The sequence below is a fragment of the Bidens hawaiensis genome, unplaced genomic scaffold (assembly GCF_021521415.1).
Source record: "Bidens hawaiensis isolate Kalapana, Puna unplaced genomic scaffold, B.hawaiensis_p1.1 tig00005946_1, whole genome shotgun sequence".
In the NCBI taxonomy this organism is placed as follows: domain Eukaryota; kingdom Viridiplantae; phylum Streptophyta; class Magnoliopsida; order Asterales; family Asteraceae; genus Bidens; species Bidens hawaiensis.
Window position 1 is genome coordinate 92,494 of NW_027504966.1, and position 13,162 is coordinate 105,655.

The following is a 13,162-nucleotide window of genomic DNA, read 5'->3' on the forward strand; positions in this document are numbered from 1 at the left end:
GTTTGAGGATGATACTAGAAACTAAACAAATGTGCCACACGCATACGTCCAAATGTGCCACACGCATACGTCAGTTGAAACTAAACAAATCTTTTAAGTGGGTTCGATATCATAAGGTCTAATCCATGGTATTCACCTATTGGTGCTTCATCGCGGCTTAAACTTGAAAATATGGCACATAAGTATGATTCGAACTCACGGCGTCAAGTAGAATAAAAACCCTTAGTTTAACCATAATTAGGCAATACGGTATACCTTAAAGTATAGAGCGTTAATTTTAGCTGACTTGGCAAAGGTTAACGAAGGAACACCACTCCTTTCATAGATTAAGAGGCGTTAGAGACAAGATGTGTTAAAATGTTAATGGCCTTAATGCCTTATAATCTTCTACACTCACACACAATAATTTAAGAATTGTTTTTAAATTAAATTGAGAGTGTTAGGTGGGTTAACCCATTTCTATGTAATAAAAATGGGTAAAAAGTAACTTACCTCAAATGACAACATTTGTACTAACCTAAAGTCGAAACGGTTAATCAGTTTTCCATCTTGGTTTTTTTACCCATCTATACACTTAACTTTAGTGGACAGTTATACACGTTGTGCTATTTTAAGAAATACAAGATAGAAAAGGTCAAGGAAGCATACAAGCCTACCACTTCTACATGTAGCGAATACTAAGGTTGAAGTTTTCCTTGAAACCAATTATTCACAAACATCATCACCAATTCTATGATCGATCTCATGTTGGTTAGATTCACATAGAGAATGGAAAGTTATCTGAAGGAGAATTTTGAGGTTGAACCCAAGAACCCGACCGAAGAAGCCTTGAAGAAATGGCGGTCAGCCGTGTGGCTCGTAAAGAACCCTCGTCGACGCTTTCGAATGGTTGCGGATCTCGCCAAGCGCGCCGCAGCCGAGAAGAAACGTAGGAAGATCCAGGTTCGATCATTTTTTTTCTTTTATGTGTTAATATGTTGAAATATATATGTGTTTGTTTTAGATTTTATCATTTGCATGATCAGTTGCAGATTTAGAAAACTAGATTGAAAATTATTAGATCTAAATTTATAACTTTATATGTGTGTACACGTATCTCTTTTGCAGTTATCACAAAATTCTAAAATCAAACATACGAAAACTACATTGACCAAACAAAAAGTAAACCGGTTATTTTGTCCGGTGTTCATCTACATAACTAATTTTTCTTTATTTTGGTGTACGTACCATCAAAATTTATGTGAATTCAAGGCTCACATAGTTGCAACAGGTGGATTTTAGAAACAGATTTTAGGAGGTGTGTGTTCGTTGTTAATAAACAAACAAAAACTAGTTTTTGGTTCTCATGAGTTGTTTTATGTATAACACTTTTAGTGAAGCACCTAGATTTTTTTTTTCTATATTTACGGTGCTTGTATGTCTCTTAAGTCTTGACCCAACATTCAATTTTTTCGATGATGTATAGGCCAAAGAAATAATGCTACCTTCGAGGGCCCCCGCCATATACTATATAGATAGGTCCATGTATACATATATGATATATGCATTGCCATTTATACGCGTACATATATTCATTGTTTAAAGACTTTTCCTATGTTTGAAATTGAAAAGTAGCACTAGATTATTAGTCTGATAACTATGTGGCAAACGAGCACAGCACGACAGCCAAGCCTGTATGTCCTAAAAACACATTAGTACATGACTTGAATCCAAGTAGTATATATAGGTCGAAGAATCAATTAACAATATATAAGATCTCTCATATATTTTTAAAATTGATTTGTAATTTATACAAAAGAGATATCAGAGATTAAATTACAAGAAACATGTAACCTCGAAACAAGAATTAATAGAATTGCTTATTGAAACAAAGAGCTTAATATATAAGATCCGTTAAAAAAATTAATATAATAATGGTAATATGTAAACTGGACCCCGGTGAACTGACCCTTATGAAATAAGTCCTTAATTCTCTTAATTCTTATTTTCTTTTTTTATAATTTTAGATATTAATATAGGTTATATCAAGTAGCCTACTAGCTTTGAATACGTCTTTGTGTTGTGATGGCTTCGTTAATTCCTTTATATTATCTAGGGATTTATGAACGCTAAATCAAACAAAATATGGTCCAAATTATTGATTATTATGCTGAAATTTAAGAACTCAAAATTAATCTCGATAGTGAACTAATTAAATCAAACCAATTCCGAAACATCCTTAGAGCAACCACAACACACTCCGGTTCTCTAGGTTTGAATCTAGGTGGCAATGGACAAACTTGGATGACATAAACCTCCTTGTTGTGGAGTAACGTCCATGAAGACAAGCTTGTCTCTACAAACCAATACCCATTTAATATTTTTTAATGGAATTTGTGAAGGCTTGTCGTTGTGAAAGAAAATAGGGTTTTTGAGAAAAGTTTAAAATGTGACGTGTGACGATGATATAGCGGTTTATATGACTTTGTTGGTGTAGATGTTCTTAGTGAATCCACAATAGCTAATTTTTTAGGTAGTTTTTCTTGTTATTTTTACACGTCATTAATTATTATCCATTTTTATCTATTGTGGGTATCAATTTTATGACCTATTTTTATATTAATTCTTAGGTAAAAATAAGGAACAAAAAAATTAAGATGGAGGTTGGGTCTTTTGCAAGCGGTGGAGCCGGGTGAAGGGCTGAGTAGTGAATTAAAAAAATAATATAAAAATAAATGTAAAAGATAGTGATAATGTGATAATATTTTTAATTGTTTTTTTTTACTCTTTATTGAGTGGGTTTTGTGCGTTTAAAAAATTGTGGTGTTATGATATTAATGCTTACTAGACATGTTTTTTGGTATTTTCATGCCCTTATATTATGGATGCTCTTACAAACCGATGATCGGTTCAATCTTTGCTATTTTATCAAACGTTTCGACAAATTAATGTAAGTTAGGTAAGAAAATAAGAGAATATTTAAGCTGATAAAAATAATATTAGTTAATACCAAAAAACATCATCAACTCAACTTTGTTTATATTCTCTAGTTTTTTTTAAGTTCGTATTTTGTAATAAAAAGGTAAAATAACTTATTATCTTTACATTTGATGAGGTAAAATAACTCATCATTCAAGGGTATGAGTCTCACCAAACTCAGATAGCTTTTAAACGAGTTATAACATCTCATTAAATTAAAAATTAATCTCATCAAATATCTGATATGAAAATCCTATAAAATAGATATATATTAAAAATTAATATCCTATTTTTTTAAAAAAAGATATTATTTATAACTAAAAAACAATTTTTTAGTAAAAAAAAATAAACGGGTGAAAGTTGAAACAATCATTCTAGTTAACCTGCTATTAGTCGATTAATGCCATCTAAGCTTCAATCTCAATTCCTGCAAATCCACTGTTAGTTTCTTTACATCTTGTGTAATTGACTAATTGACTATTTCGTATACAAACTTTATGTTTGCCTCAATCATTGTTCATGTGTGATGTTTGTTCGATTCGATTCTCGATTCCTAGACCACTATTCAAACAACCTACATTATGTAGCTTAATTAGATCAGCTTGATTCGCGATTCCTAGATTTTCAAACAACCTTGATTTTCATGAAGGTAAAACAAGATTTTATTGATAAGACCTAATTAGTCAGGCGTCTGGTCTAATGGCATGAGGGTGATGACTAAGGATTGAATTCTTATGATCTCGTGTTCGAAACCTAACTTAATAGAGGTTTCCCACCGTGGGGGGTTGCCTCGTTGATAGTGTTTTTGGATGAGTCATGGTTGGAGCGTCAAAATTAATATGAACAGTTAGCATCTTATCCCGTCTTAAAAAGACTCACTCACTCACATATTGAGATAATTTTAAACGCTATAAGAACAAAAGGTATCATCATATTTCAACAGTCACGTAGCCTATTTCTCACATAGCACGCTTAGATTTCCCACATGTATATGGCACACACATTTACGATGATCCTGTGTATTTAACAATTACTTGTGTGGATTTTCATTACTCGAAACCCGATTCTAAATTCATCTCAAAAGCCAACTCAAAATAGCAAAATATTTCACTAGACTTTTAATTTATTATAACTTCAATATACTATTTATTACATTTCTAATACACTATTACACATCAACATTACAGTATTGATGCAGCTAAACAAATAAGTGATCTTAGATTCGTACCTAATATCATATCTGTCTCAACCCCGCAAAAAACTCTATAATTGTGTATTTAGTCTCGTACCTGAATGCCTATCCTTAATGTTTTGGATTCTCCCATCAATTTAAGGTTTTCCTATCATCGCCAAAGTTGCCTTGTGTTCGTGGTCTTGTTTTGTTTATAAAAGTTTATCTAGAGGTACACGATTGATATTGATCAACTATGGAATTTCTTTCCGCACAGGACCGGCTCTAGGGAGAGTGAAATGAAGCTAGGGTTTAGGTCCTCACTTTCCAAGGCCCCAATTTCCAAAACAAAATTAATAACTACACATTTGTAACTTGGGATTTGGATTAGCGTGTGTAATTTGAGCGGTGTTTAAACTGAATTAGGTCTGGAAAGTGTGAGAAACTGCATTACTTCTGTATTTGCAAAAAATTACTTCTGTATTTGCAAAAAAAATAATAACATCTAGATTTATTTGAAATGAAAGCAAGCTAACATTTTTACAAAAAGACCTCGTTTTTAGACATCATTTTAAGCCTCCAAAGAGATTAAGCCGAGCCTGTGTGCGCTTGACATTGATCCTTGTTTACAAGGCTACGTGTTATGTTAATATGTAAATAATAGACCATACTCACATCAATGACGTTACTAATTATCATTATTGAGGTGATTATTATTAAGCCGTGTGTACAAATTGCGGTTCTTTTCGGTTATTACTCGTTAACCAAAATCATAATCGCTAGCTTCCAATACGAGATTTCCTTTGCCATAACCATACCCATAACCGAACTTAGGTTTCGGTTAATCGATTATGAAGCTCATTTATGGTTGGGTGTTGGTTGATTTGAACTAAATGAACATGGAAAAAGAATCGATGACATCAAATGGGAAGTGAATGGATGTAACTATATACACTCATACATTTCAAGGTTTTTCGTGACAATACTTACACATATACCCAATCCATACATACAAACATATATTCATATCGACGTAAGCATGTCTTATTTTTTTTATTCGGTTAATGTTGGGACACCCTTAACCATAACCATGACCAATTAATTGGTTAATCAAATAACCTTAACCATGACTCTTGGTAATCGATTAACTCGGTTCGGTGACGGTTTGATTATTTTTTTATTTCAGCCCCTCACCCTACGTATAAGGGCCATTTAGGCTAGTCAATGTTGACCGTTTAAAAACGTTATATGACTAATGATGTGTAAGGCCCTGTTACCGGTAGCCCTACTTTCGTGTTGGATTTACTCATAAACACAGTTTTAAATATCAGAGTTAATTAAAACATTCGCGGAACATTAAAAACATTCAAACCATTACATTCCATAACCATAATTCTTGTCTTATCGGGCATTCATAGTCATTTAAAAACAAAACATAGTCTTTTAAAATAAAACATCATAGCAAAATCTTCAGATGCCAGCTTCATCCAACTCTGCCATGTGTCCTCCTCAAGCTACCTGCCTCATTCTAGTCACCTGCGTGCATACTAAAAGTCAGCTACGCTGAGTGAGTTCTAGTTAATCACATAATCATACAGTACCTTCTTACATTTCATACTTAACCTCTTAACTTTCTTTCACACACACATAAGTGCATATACTTTCATTCTTACCTTTATACTTTCTTTACATACATAATCATACGTTTTAAAGAGCCTTTCGCCCTATAACCTCACAGATATTATAAGGGTCTGGTCCCTAACATCACAGATATTATAAGGTTCTGGTCCTTAACATCACAGATATTATAAGGGTCTGGTCCCTAACATCACAGATATTATTAGGGTCTGGTCCCTTTGTTTCGTGTAACTGTACCATACCTGTTCATACATACTTTCCTTGACAATACGTGCAATCTCCGAAGAGCGTTCACGTACCATCATCATAACATACATACATTATGCATACATCATATATTCATACATACATCATATCTCTCATCATACTTATCAATCATATCTTAACTACCACCTGACGGTTCATGCAATATCCGAAGATCGTTCACGCACCGTCAAGCAATCATCATACATAAATCATACAAGGCATACACTTATCACTTAAGATAAGTGTATTAACTATCACATCGAGTATGCACACAGCCCTGAAAACATAACAAGGAAGTAGGGCTAGAAACTCACCTGAATCCTGTTATGCTCTCCGTTAATCGTTATTCCCTTCTTGAGTTGTGCACGGCTAACTGTATAATATTTACACGTATCAATTAACTACTACTACTCATGTTGTATTTCTATCTTTATATAACCCACAACGAACAGGGGTCCGGGGCAGCGCCCCTGGCAGCGGGGTCTAAGGGCGGCAGCCCCTAGCAGGGTCCAAGGGGCAGAGCCCCTGGCTGGGGTCGAGCTGCCAGGTCAGCTTGGAAAAATTTTATTTCCATTAACTGTCTTAACACATTTTTCATTAGGTTTTTAATTTATTTTCCAATTTGCTAACTCCAGCGAACTTATCATTAAGCGAACTTAACAATAAGCGAACTTAACATTAAGCGAACTTACTGTAAGCGAACTTAGTGTTAAGCGAACTTAACATCAAGCAAACTTAACATTAAGCGAACTTACTTTAAGCGAACTTAGTGTTAAGCGAACTTAACATTAAACGAACTTATCACCAGGCGAAGTTAATTGCAGGCGAAGTTAGACATCAGCGAACTTGGGGTCCAGCGAAGTTAATCATAGGCGAACTTGTCAACAAGCGAAGTTATCAGTTAGGCGAACTTGCTTGCAAGCGAAGTTAAGCTTGCAGGCGAAGTTATGGCTGGGCGAACTTAGCTTGCAGGCGAAGTTAAGCTTGCAGGCGAAGTTGCCCAGCTGCGCCTCTGTTCAATCTTAATCCCCCAAAATCATCATCGTTTTACTGAGAAATCCATGGGTATGGTATTTGACTAACCCGCGATCATTCCTATGGTCGTTTTTGGATAAGATTTGACCCGAAAACACGTAAAGTTTGGACCTTTAATTTCATGAACGTTCAATACAAGATCTACGGTTTATCTTAAACGAACCGTACATGTTTATGGGTTTACTAGGTTCGTCCTAGAATCAAGTTCGCTACTTTACGTTTCGTTTATACCCGATCTATCACCGTTTCAAGCTTCAAGGCTAAACGTTCAATAAAACGTAAACTTTAAAGGTCAAGAACATACCTTTTGTGCTCGTTCGATCTTGGTTAGCTTGTTTAGGAACTCTAGATCTCGTATCTATCTTGAATCGCGTGTGCTTGCTCGGACCTCACCTCTCTTTCTCTCGGCCGAAATATGGCGGTGTGTGTTTTTGAGTGTGTAGAGATTTGGATGGATATAAATGAGGGTTTAGGGTTTTAGGTTGGTTTAAGAAGATATTTATACCCCTTGAACCCCATGGACCTAAAGCCCATTACCACTTAGTCCACCTTAATTAATCTAAGTCCATGATCCGTTTTTAACTCGATATTAATTAATTAATTAATAACGCGAAACCACTAAACGTAACTTTCTTTATTCAATATTATAAAATTTAGGATGTTATATGATGACTAAATTGATTCTGTATTTTTCTTCAAACAATAATCTTCAGCTAAAATCTTTTATGTTTCTAGAAACCCAATAAATTTACTAGCAAATTAAATGGCTAAACTCTTGAAACTGAAAATCCATAATGACCAACAAAACTGTTGATCATTTCACCACTAAACTGAAACTCCATAATAAAACAATTATAAAGCTGTTTCATCTGAAATAATTAGTTTACATGTTCATGGATGTTTCATGTTTGTATATGCACTGATTTTAATGTTTTGAAGGTGATTTTATTTAGCATAATAGCTAGCATTTGTACATTGACTTATGGCTTAACAAACCCATTCAACAAGCCATCCTTTGAAATATATGCATTTAGATTTAGAAACTTATACAGTTCACAATTACTTTTCCATAATGTAAACTCATTCATCATTCATTTCCTCTATGTTTCTTTAAACCAGGAAAAGATCCGCATCGCGTTGTATGTGCAAAAAGCCGCGTTACAATTCATTGACGGTACGATCCAAACTTTATAGTTCGTATAAATGTATTGTTTCCCGTCTAAATATTGTTATTCGGTTCATCCAGCCGCTAACAGAACCGAACGCAAGCTCTCTGAAGAAGTGGTCCAAGCGGGATACGACATTGAACCCGAGGACCTCGCGTACATAGTCCGGTCCCACAACAACAAAACGTACGACTTCCACGGTGGTCTTCAAGGACTCGCTAGAAAAGTCAAAGTGTCGCTACGCAACGGTGTCCTTTCGGGTGACATACCGAAAAGACAACAAATATTCGGGTACAATCAGTTTGTTGAAAAGCCGCAAAGACCGTTATGGATGTTTATATGGGACGCGTTACAAGACATGACATTAATAATATTAATGATGTGTGCCGTGATCTCGGTTGGTGTCGGGATCGCGACCGAGGGGTGGCCGAAAGGGATGTATGACGGGTTGGGAATAATATTGTGTATACTGCTTGTCGTGGTCGTGACCGCGGTTAGCGATTATAAACAATCGTTACAGTTTAAAGACTTGGACAAAGAAAAAAAGAACATTATTATTCAAGTTACGCGTGACGGGACTAGAAAAAAGGTGTCGATTTATGATTTGGTCGTCGGGGACATCGTTCATCTCTCTATCGGTGATCAAGTACCCGCGGATGGAGTATTTATTGACGGGTATAGTTTATCGATCGATGAATCGAGTTTGTCGGGTGAGAGTGAACCCGTTAATATTGATAAAAAGAAGCCGTTTTTGTTATCGGGTACTAAAGTTCAAGACGGGTCGGGTAAAATGTTGGTTACATCCGTCGGGATGAAAACCGAGTGGGGTCGGTTAATGGTTATGTTAAGCGAAGGTGGGGACGACGAGACCCCGTTGCAAGTGAAACTAAACGGGGTCGCTACGATTATTGGGAAAATCGGGTTGGCGTTCGCGGTGTTGACTTTTTTCGTGTTGACCTCTAGGTTTATACTAGTGAAGTTTATTCGTGGCGAGATGGGGAAATGGCGGATGAATGATGGGTTGGAGCTTTTGAATTACTTCGCAATCGCGGTTACGATACTCGTGGTCGCGGTTCCCGAGGGGCTCCCGTTGGCGGTCACGCTAAGTTTGGCATTCGCGATGAAGAAGTTGATGAACGACCGCGCGCTCGTGCGCCATCTTTCCGCGTGTGAAACAATGGGTTCCGCTACGTGTATTTGTACCGACAAAACCGGAACGTTAACCACGAATCATATGGTCGTGACGCGCTTATGGGCCGCGGGTGACACGAAGGATATTAAAACCAAAGAAAAGCTCAAATCGTCGATCTCCGAAAAGGTTTTAACCGTGCTGTTACAATCCGTGTTTCTAAACACGAATTCGGAAATCGTAAAGGACGATACGGGGAAAACGAGCATTATCGGTTCACCAACCGAAACTGCATTGCTCGAGTTCGGTTTACTTTTTCAAAACAATTACACTCAAGAAGCCAAGAATGTGAAGATCGTGAAAGTCGAGCCGTTTAATTCGGTTAAGAAGAAGATGTCGGTTTTAGTCGCGTTGTCGAACGGGAAGTTGCGAGCGTTTTGCAAAGGCGCGTCCGAGATAATATTAAACATGTGTGACAAGGTCATAAACGAGGACGGTGAAGTCGTTCAAATATCGGATAAACAACGGAAGGCGATAACAGACGTGATCAACGGGTTCGCGTGTGAAGCACTTCGAACAATATGTTTGGCTTTTAAAGATATTGAAACCGGTTCCACAAGTGACGACAGTAAAAGTAACAGTAACAGTAACGATATTCCCGAGAGTAACTACACAGTAATTGCTGTAGTGGGAATTAAGGACCCGGTAAGACCAGGGGTTAAGGAGGCGGTTAAGACGTGTTTGGACGCGGGGATAATGGTTCGGATGGTGACGGGCGATAATATTAATACGGCTAAGGCGATAGCGAAGGAATGCGGGATTTTGACAGCGGACGGGCTGGCTATTGACGGGCTGGCTTTTAGGGAAAAAAGCGACGTGCAGTTAAAAGAAATAATACCTCGGCTGCAAGTGATGGCGCGGTCGTTACCGCTCGATAAACATAAGTTGGTAACGTTTCTAAGGAACGAGTTGAAGGAAGTTGTGGCGGTAACGGGTGATGGGACTAATGATGCTCCGGCTTTGCATGAAGCGGATATTGGATTAGCTATGGGGATTGCCGGAACAGAGGTTTGTATATTATGTTTTCAACTTTTAATTTTGTGTATTTATAATAAAAATAGATTAGTACTAATTGTAAAAAAAAAAAGGTTAAACTAAAGTTTAGTGAAAGCAAAGAAAAGTGGTAAGAGGGTTGGGCCAACCCACCCTTTGGGTTTTGCCTCCCATATCGTTTTCTATTATAGGGGCCATGATTGAATCTTGGGGTGTTAAAACGGGTCGAATTCCACACGAACACGAAAATCACGTTAGACATGTGAGCCAGAAGATGATATGAATACTGACGGGTTTACACGAACACAACTCATTTAGCCCCCTTTGTTTTGCATGTTATTACTCGATAAGTACAAATTTACAACAAAAAGTATGAATATATAAAATAAAAACATATGCTTCAATTATAAAAGTTGATGTCAACCTCTTTTTCAGCTTTAAAATTTTCGCTTAACATACTCAACAGTCAACACCTTTTTTTGATATAACATAAAAAAAAAAAAAGAAAAAACAAAACACATTAGCTAAGCATGTTTACAGGTTTGACCCATAAATGAAATAAACTCTTTTATAGAAAACCAAACCTACAAATTTCTTGTTGAATTCATGTTGTTATATCGTTTATAGGTTGCAAAAGAAAATGCCGACGTGGTAATTATGGACGACAATTTCAAGACAATAGTGGTCGTCGCTAGATGGGGTCGTTCGGTCTACATTAACATCCAAAAGTTTGTGCAGTTTCAGTTAACCGTTAATGTTGTTGCACTCATGACCAATTTTGTTTCTGCATGCACATCAGGTGCGTTAAGTATATTTTTCTTTACATTTATTATTTATTGATGACACAATATTTCAGGGTCTGCTCCACTAACTGCGGTTCAATTGCTTTGGGTTAACATGATAATGGACACACTTGGTGCTTTAGCTTTAGCAACAGAGCCACCTCATGATGGGTTAATGAAAAGGCCGCCAATTGGGCGCGATGTTAATTTTATTACAAAGGTGATGTGGCGGAATATTATTGGTCAGAGCATTTATCAACTTATTGTTTTGGGTATCCTTCAGTTTAATGGGAAAAAGCTTCTTAATCTCAATGGTCCAGATTCTACCGCGGTTCTTAACACTATGATCTTTAACACCTTCGTGTTCTGCCAGGTAACATGATATTTCGGAAACTTTGAAGTTTATATGGGTGGTTTTTGAGTTTTCGTATGTTGTATAATGAGGTGTTTTGGAACAAAATGTGCTACAAGTTGAACTAGAGGGGAATTTTAGATTTCAAGTTATTTTGATGAAAAAGGATCAAACTTTTTTAATTTCTTTTCAGTAGAATTTAACTTATCTTACACTATAATAAATCATTTCTATGTTTCCATGTCTTTATAGATGATAGTTTGTCTAGCCATTTTCTTTTTATGTGTTTTTTTTCCAGGTATTTAATGAAATAAACAGTCGTGACATGGAGAAAATAAACGTGATAAAAGGAATGTTTGACAGTTGGGTGTTCATGATAGTGATGGTGTGTACCGTGACATTCCAAATCATCATAGTTGAACTGCTAGGCACCTTTGCATCAACGATTCCGCTAAGTGGGAACATGTGGTTGGCTAGTATTTTGATGGGAGCCGTGAGCATGCCGGTTGGAGTCGTCCTGAAATACATCCCCGTTGAGTCTTCCACACCGTCCCATGACGGCTATGAACCACTTCCCAGGGGTCCGGAATTGGCTTAAGGATTTCATTTTATTTATTCTTTGTGAGTTTGGTTTCAAATTTTTTAAAACCCACATGTTGGAGAGTAGAATAGAAGATTTGGGATTATTTTTTCAATTTTTGCGTTGCAGAACGGAACTTTGATTTGTTGCTCATCATTTATGGTATTTTCAATGACATTTTTTTTCTGGATTTATGAAAGTTACAAGTTTCTTAGTTCCATTGTTTAGTGTTTATTACTTTAAGCTTTAAAATCCGTGTAACATGTTATGATCCAAATAGTAAAAAAAAAAATGACATTTTCGAATTCAAAATTGTTATCTATCTATAATATATATAAACGGAAACATAAAAATCCTACGTGTCGCGTTGTGGTCGCTCCCCTATTTTTGGAGTCACCAGATTTGCTTGATTTTTAAATGGAGTCTTCTCATGCGTTTAACTCGAATTCATGGGTATGAGTCTTACCAAACCTATATATTCCTTAAACGGGTTATAACATCTCATTAAATTAAAAATTATTCTCATCAAATTATTGATGTAAAATCCTATAAAATAGGATATACTAAAAATTAATATCTTATTTATTTTAAAAAGATATATATATAATTTAAATTAAAAACCAATTTTATAGTAAAAAAAATAAATAAACGGGTCTTTGGTCTCATCAAACCATAAGTATATTATTAACTTTCATAAATATTATTTATAATTAAAAACACCAATTTTATAGTAAAAATGGAAACGGGTCTTGGGTCTCATCAAAACCATATAGCTTTTAAACTGGATTATAACATCTCATTTATTTGTGAAACAATTTATCATCAAATCATAAGTACATTGTTAGCTTTCATACAATAAAAAAATATAAATTCAAAAAATAAATAAATGTTAGAATAAACAATATAAAACAATCCCCGTAATACGAGGGATAAAAACTAGTGATTATATATACATCTAAAACGGATACAAATATCAAAATATAAATTAAAAACTGGGATTTGGTTTAGTAGACACCGTTCATTTTAAAACTAATTGAAGTTTAGCACTAAAG

General features: G+C 35.7%; 1 protein-coding gene across 1 annotated transcript; it reads left to right on the forward strand.

Annotated features, from left to right (window-relative positions):
- Positions 1-746: 746 nt before the first annotated feature.
- LOC143609598 (putative calcium-transporting ATPase 11, plasma membrane-type) lies at positions 747-12,205 on the forward strand. The gene is made up of 6 exons (XM_077084307.1): positions 747-942; positions 8,168-8,222; positions 8,295-10,411; positions 11,024-11,195; positions 11,253-11,551; positions 11,829-12,205. The coding sequence occupies exons 1-6, from the start codon at positions 769-771 to the stop codon at positions 12,126-12,128; spliced, it is 3,117 nt and encodes a 1,038-aa protein (XP_076940422.1). The 5' UTR covers positions 747-768; the 3' UTR covers positions 12,129-12,205.
- Positions 12,206-13,162: the final 957 nt, after the last annotated feature.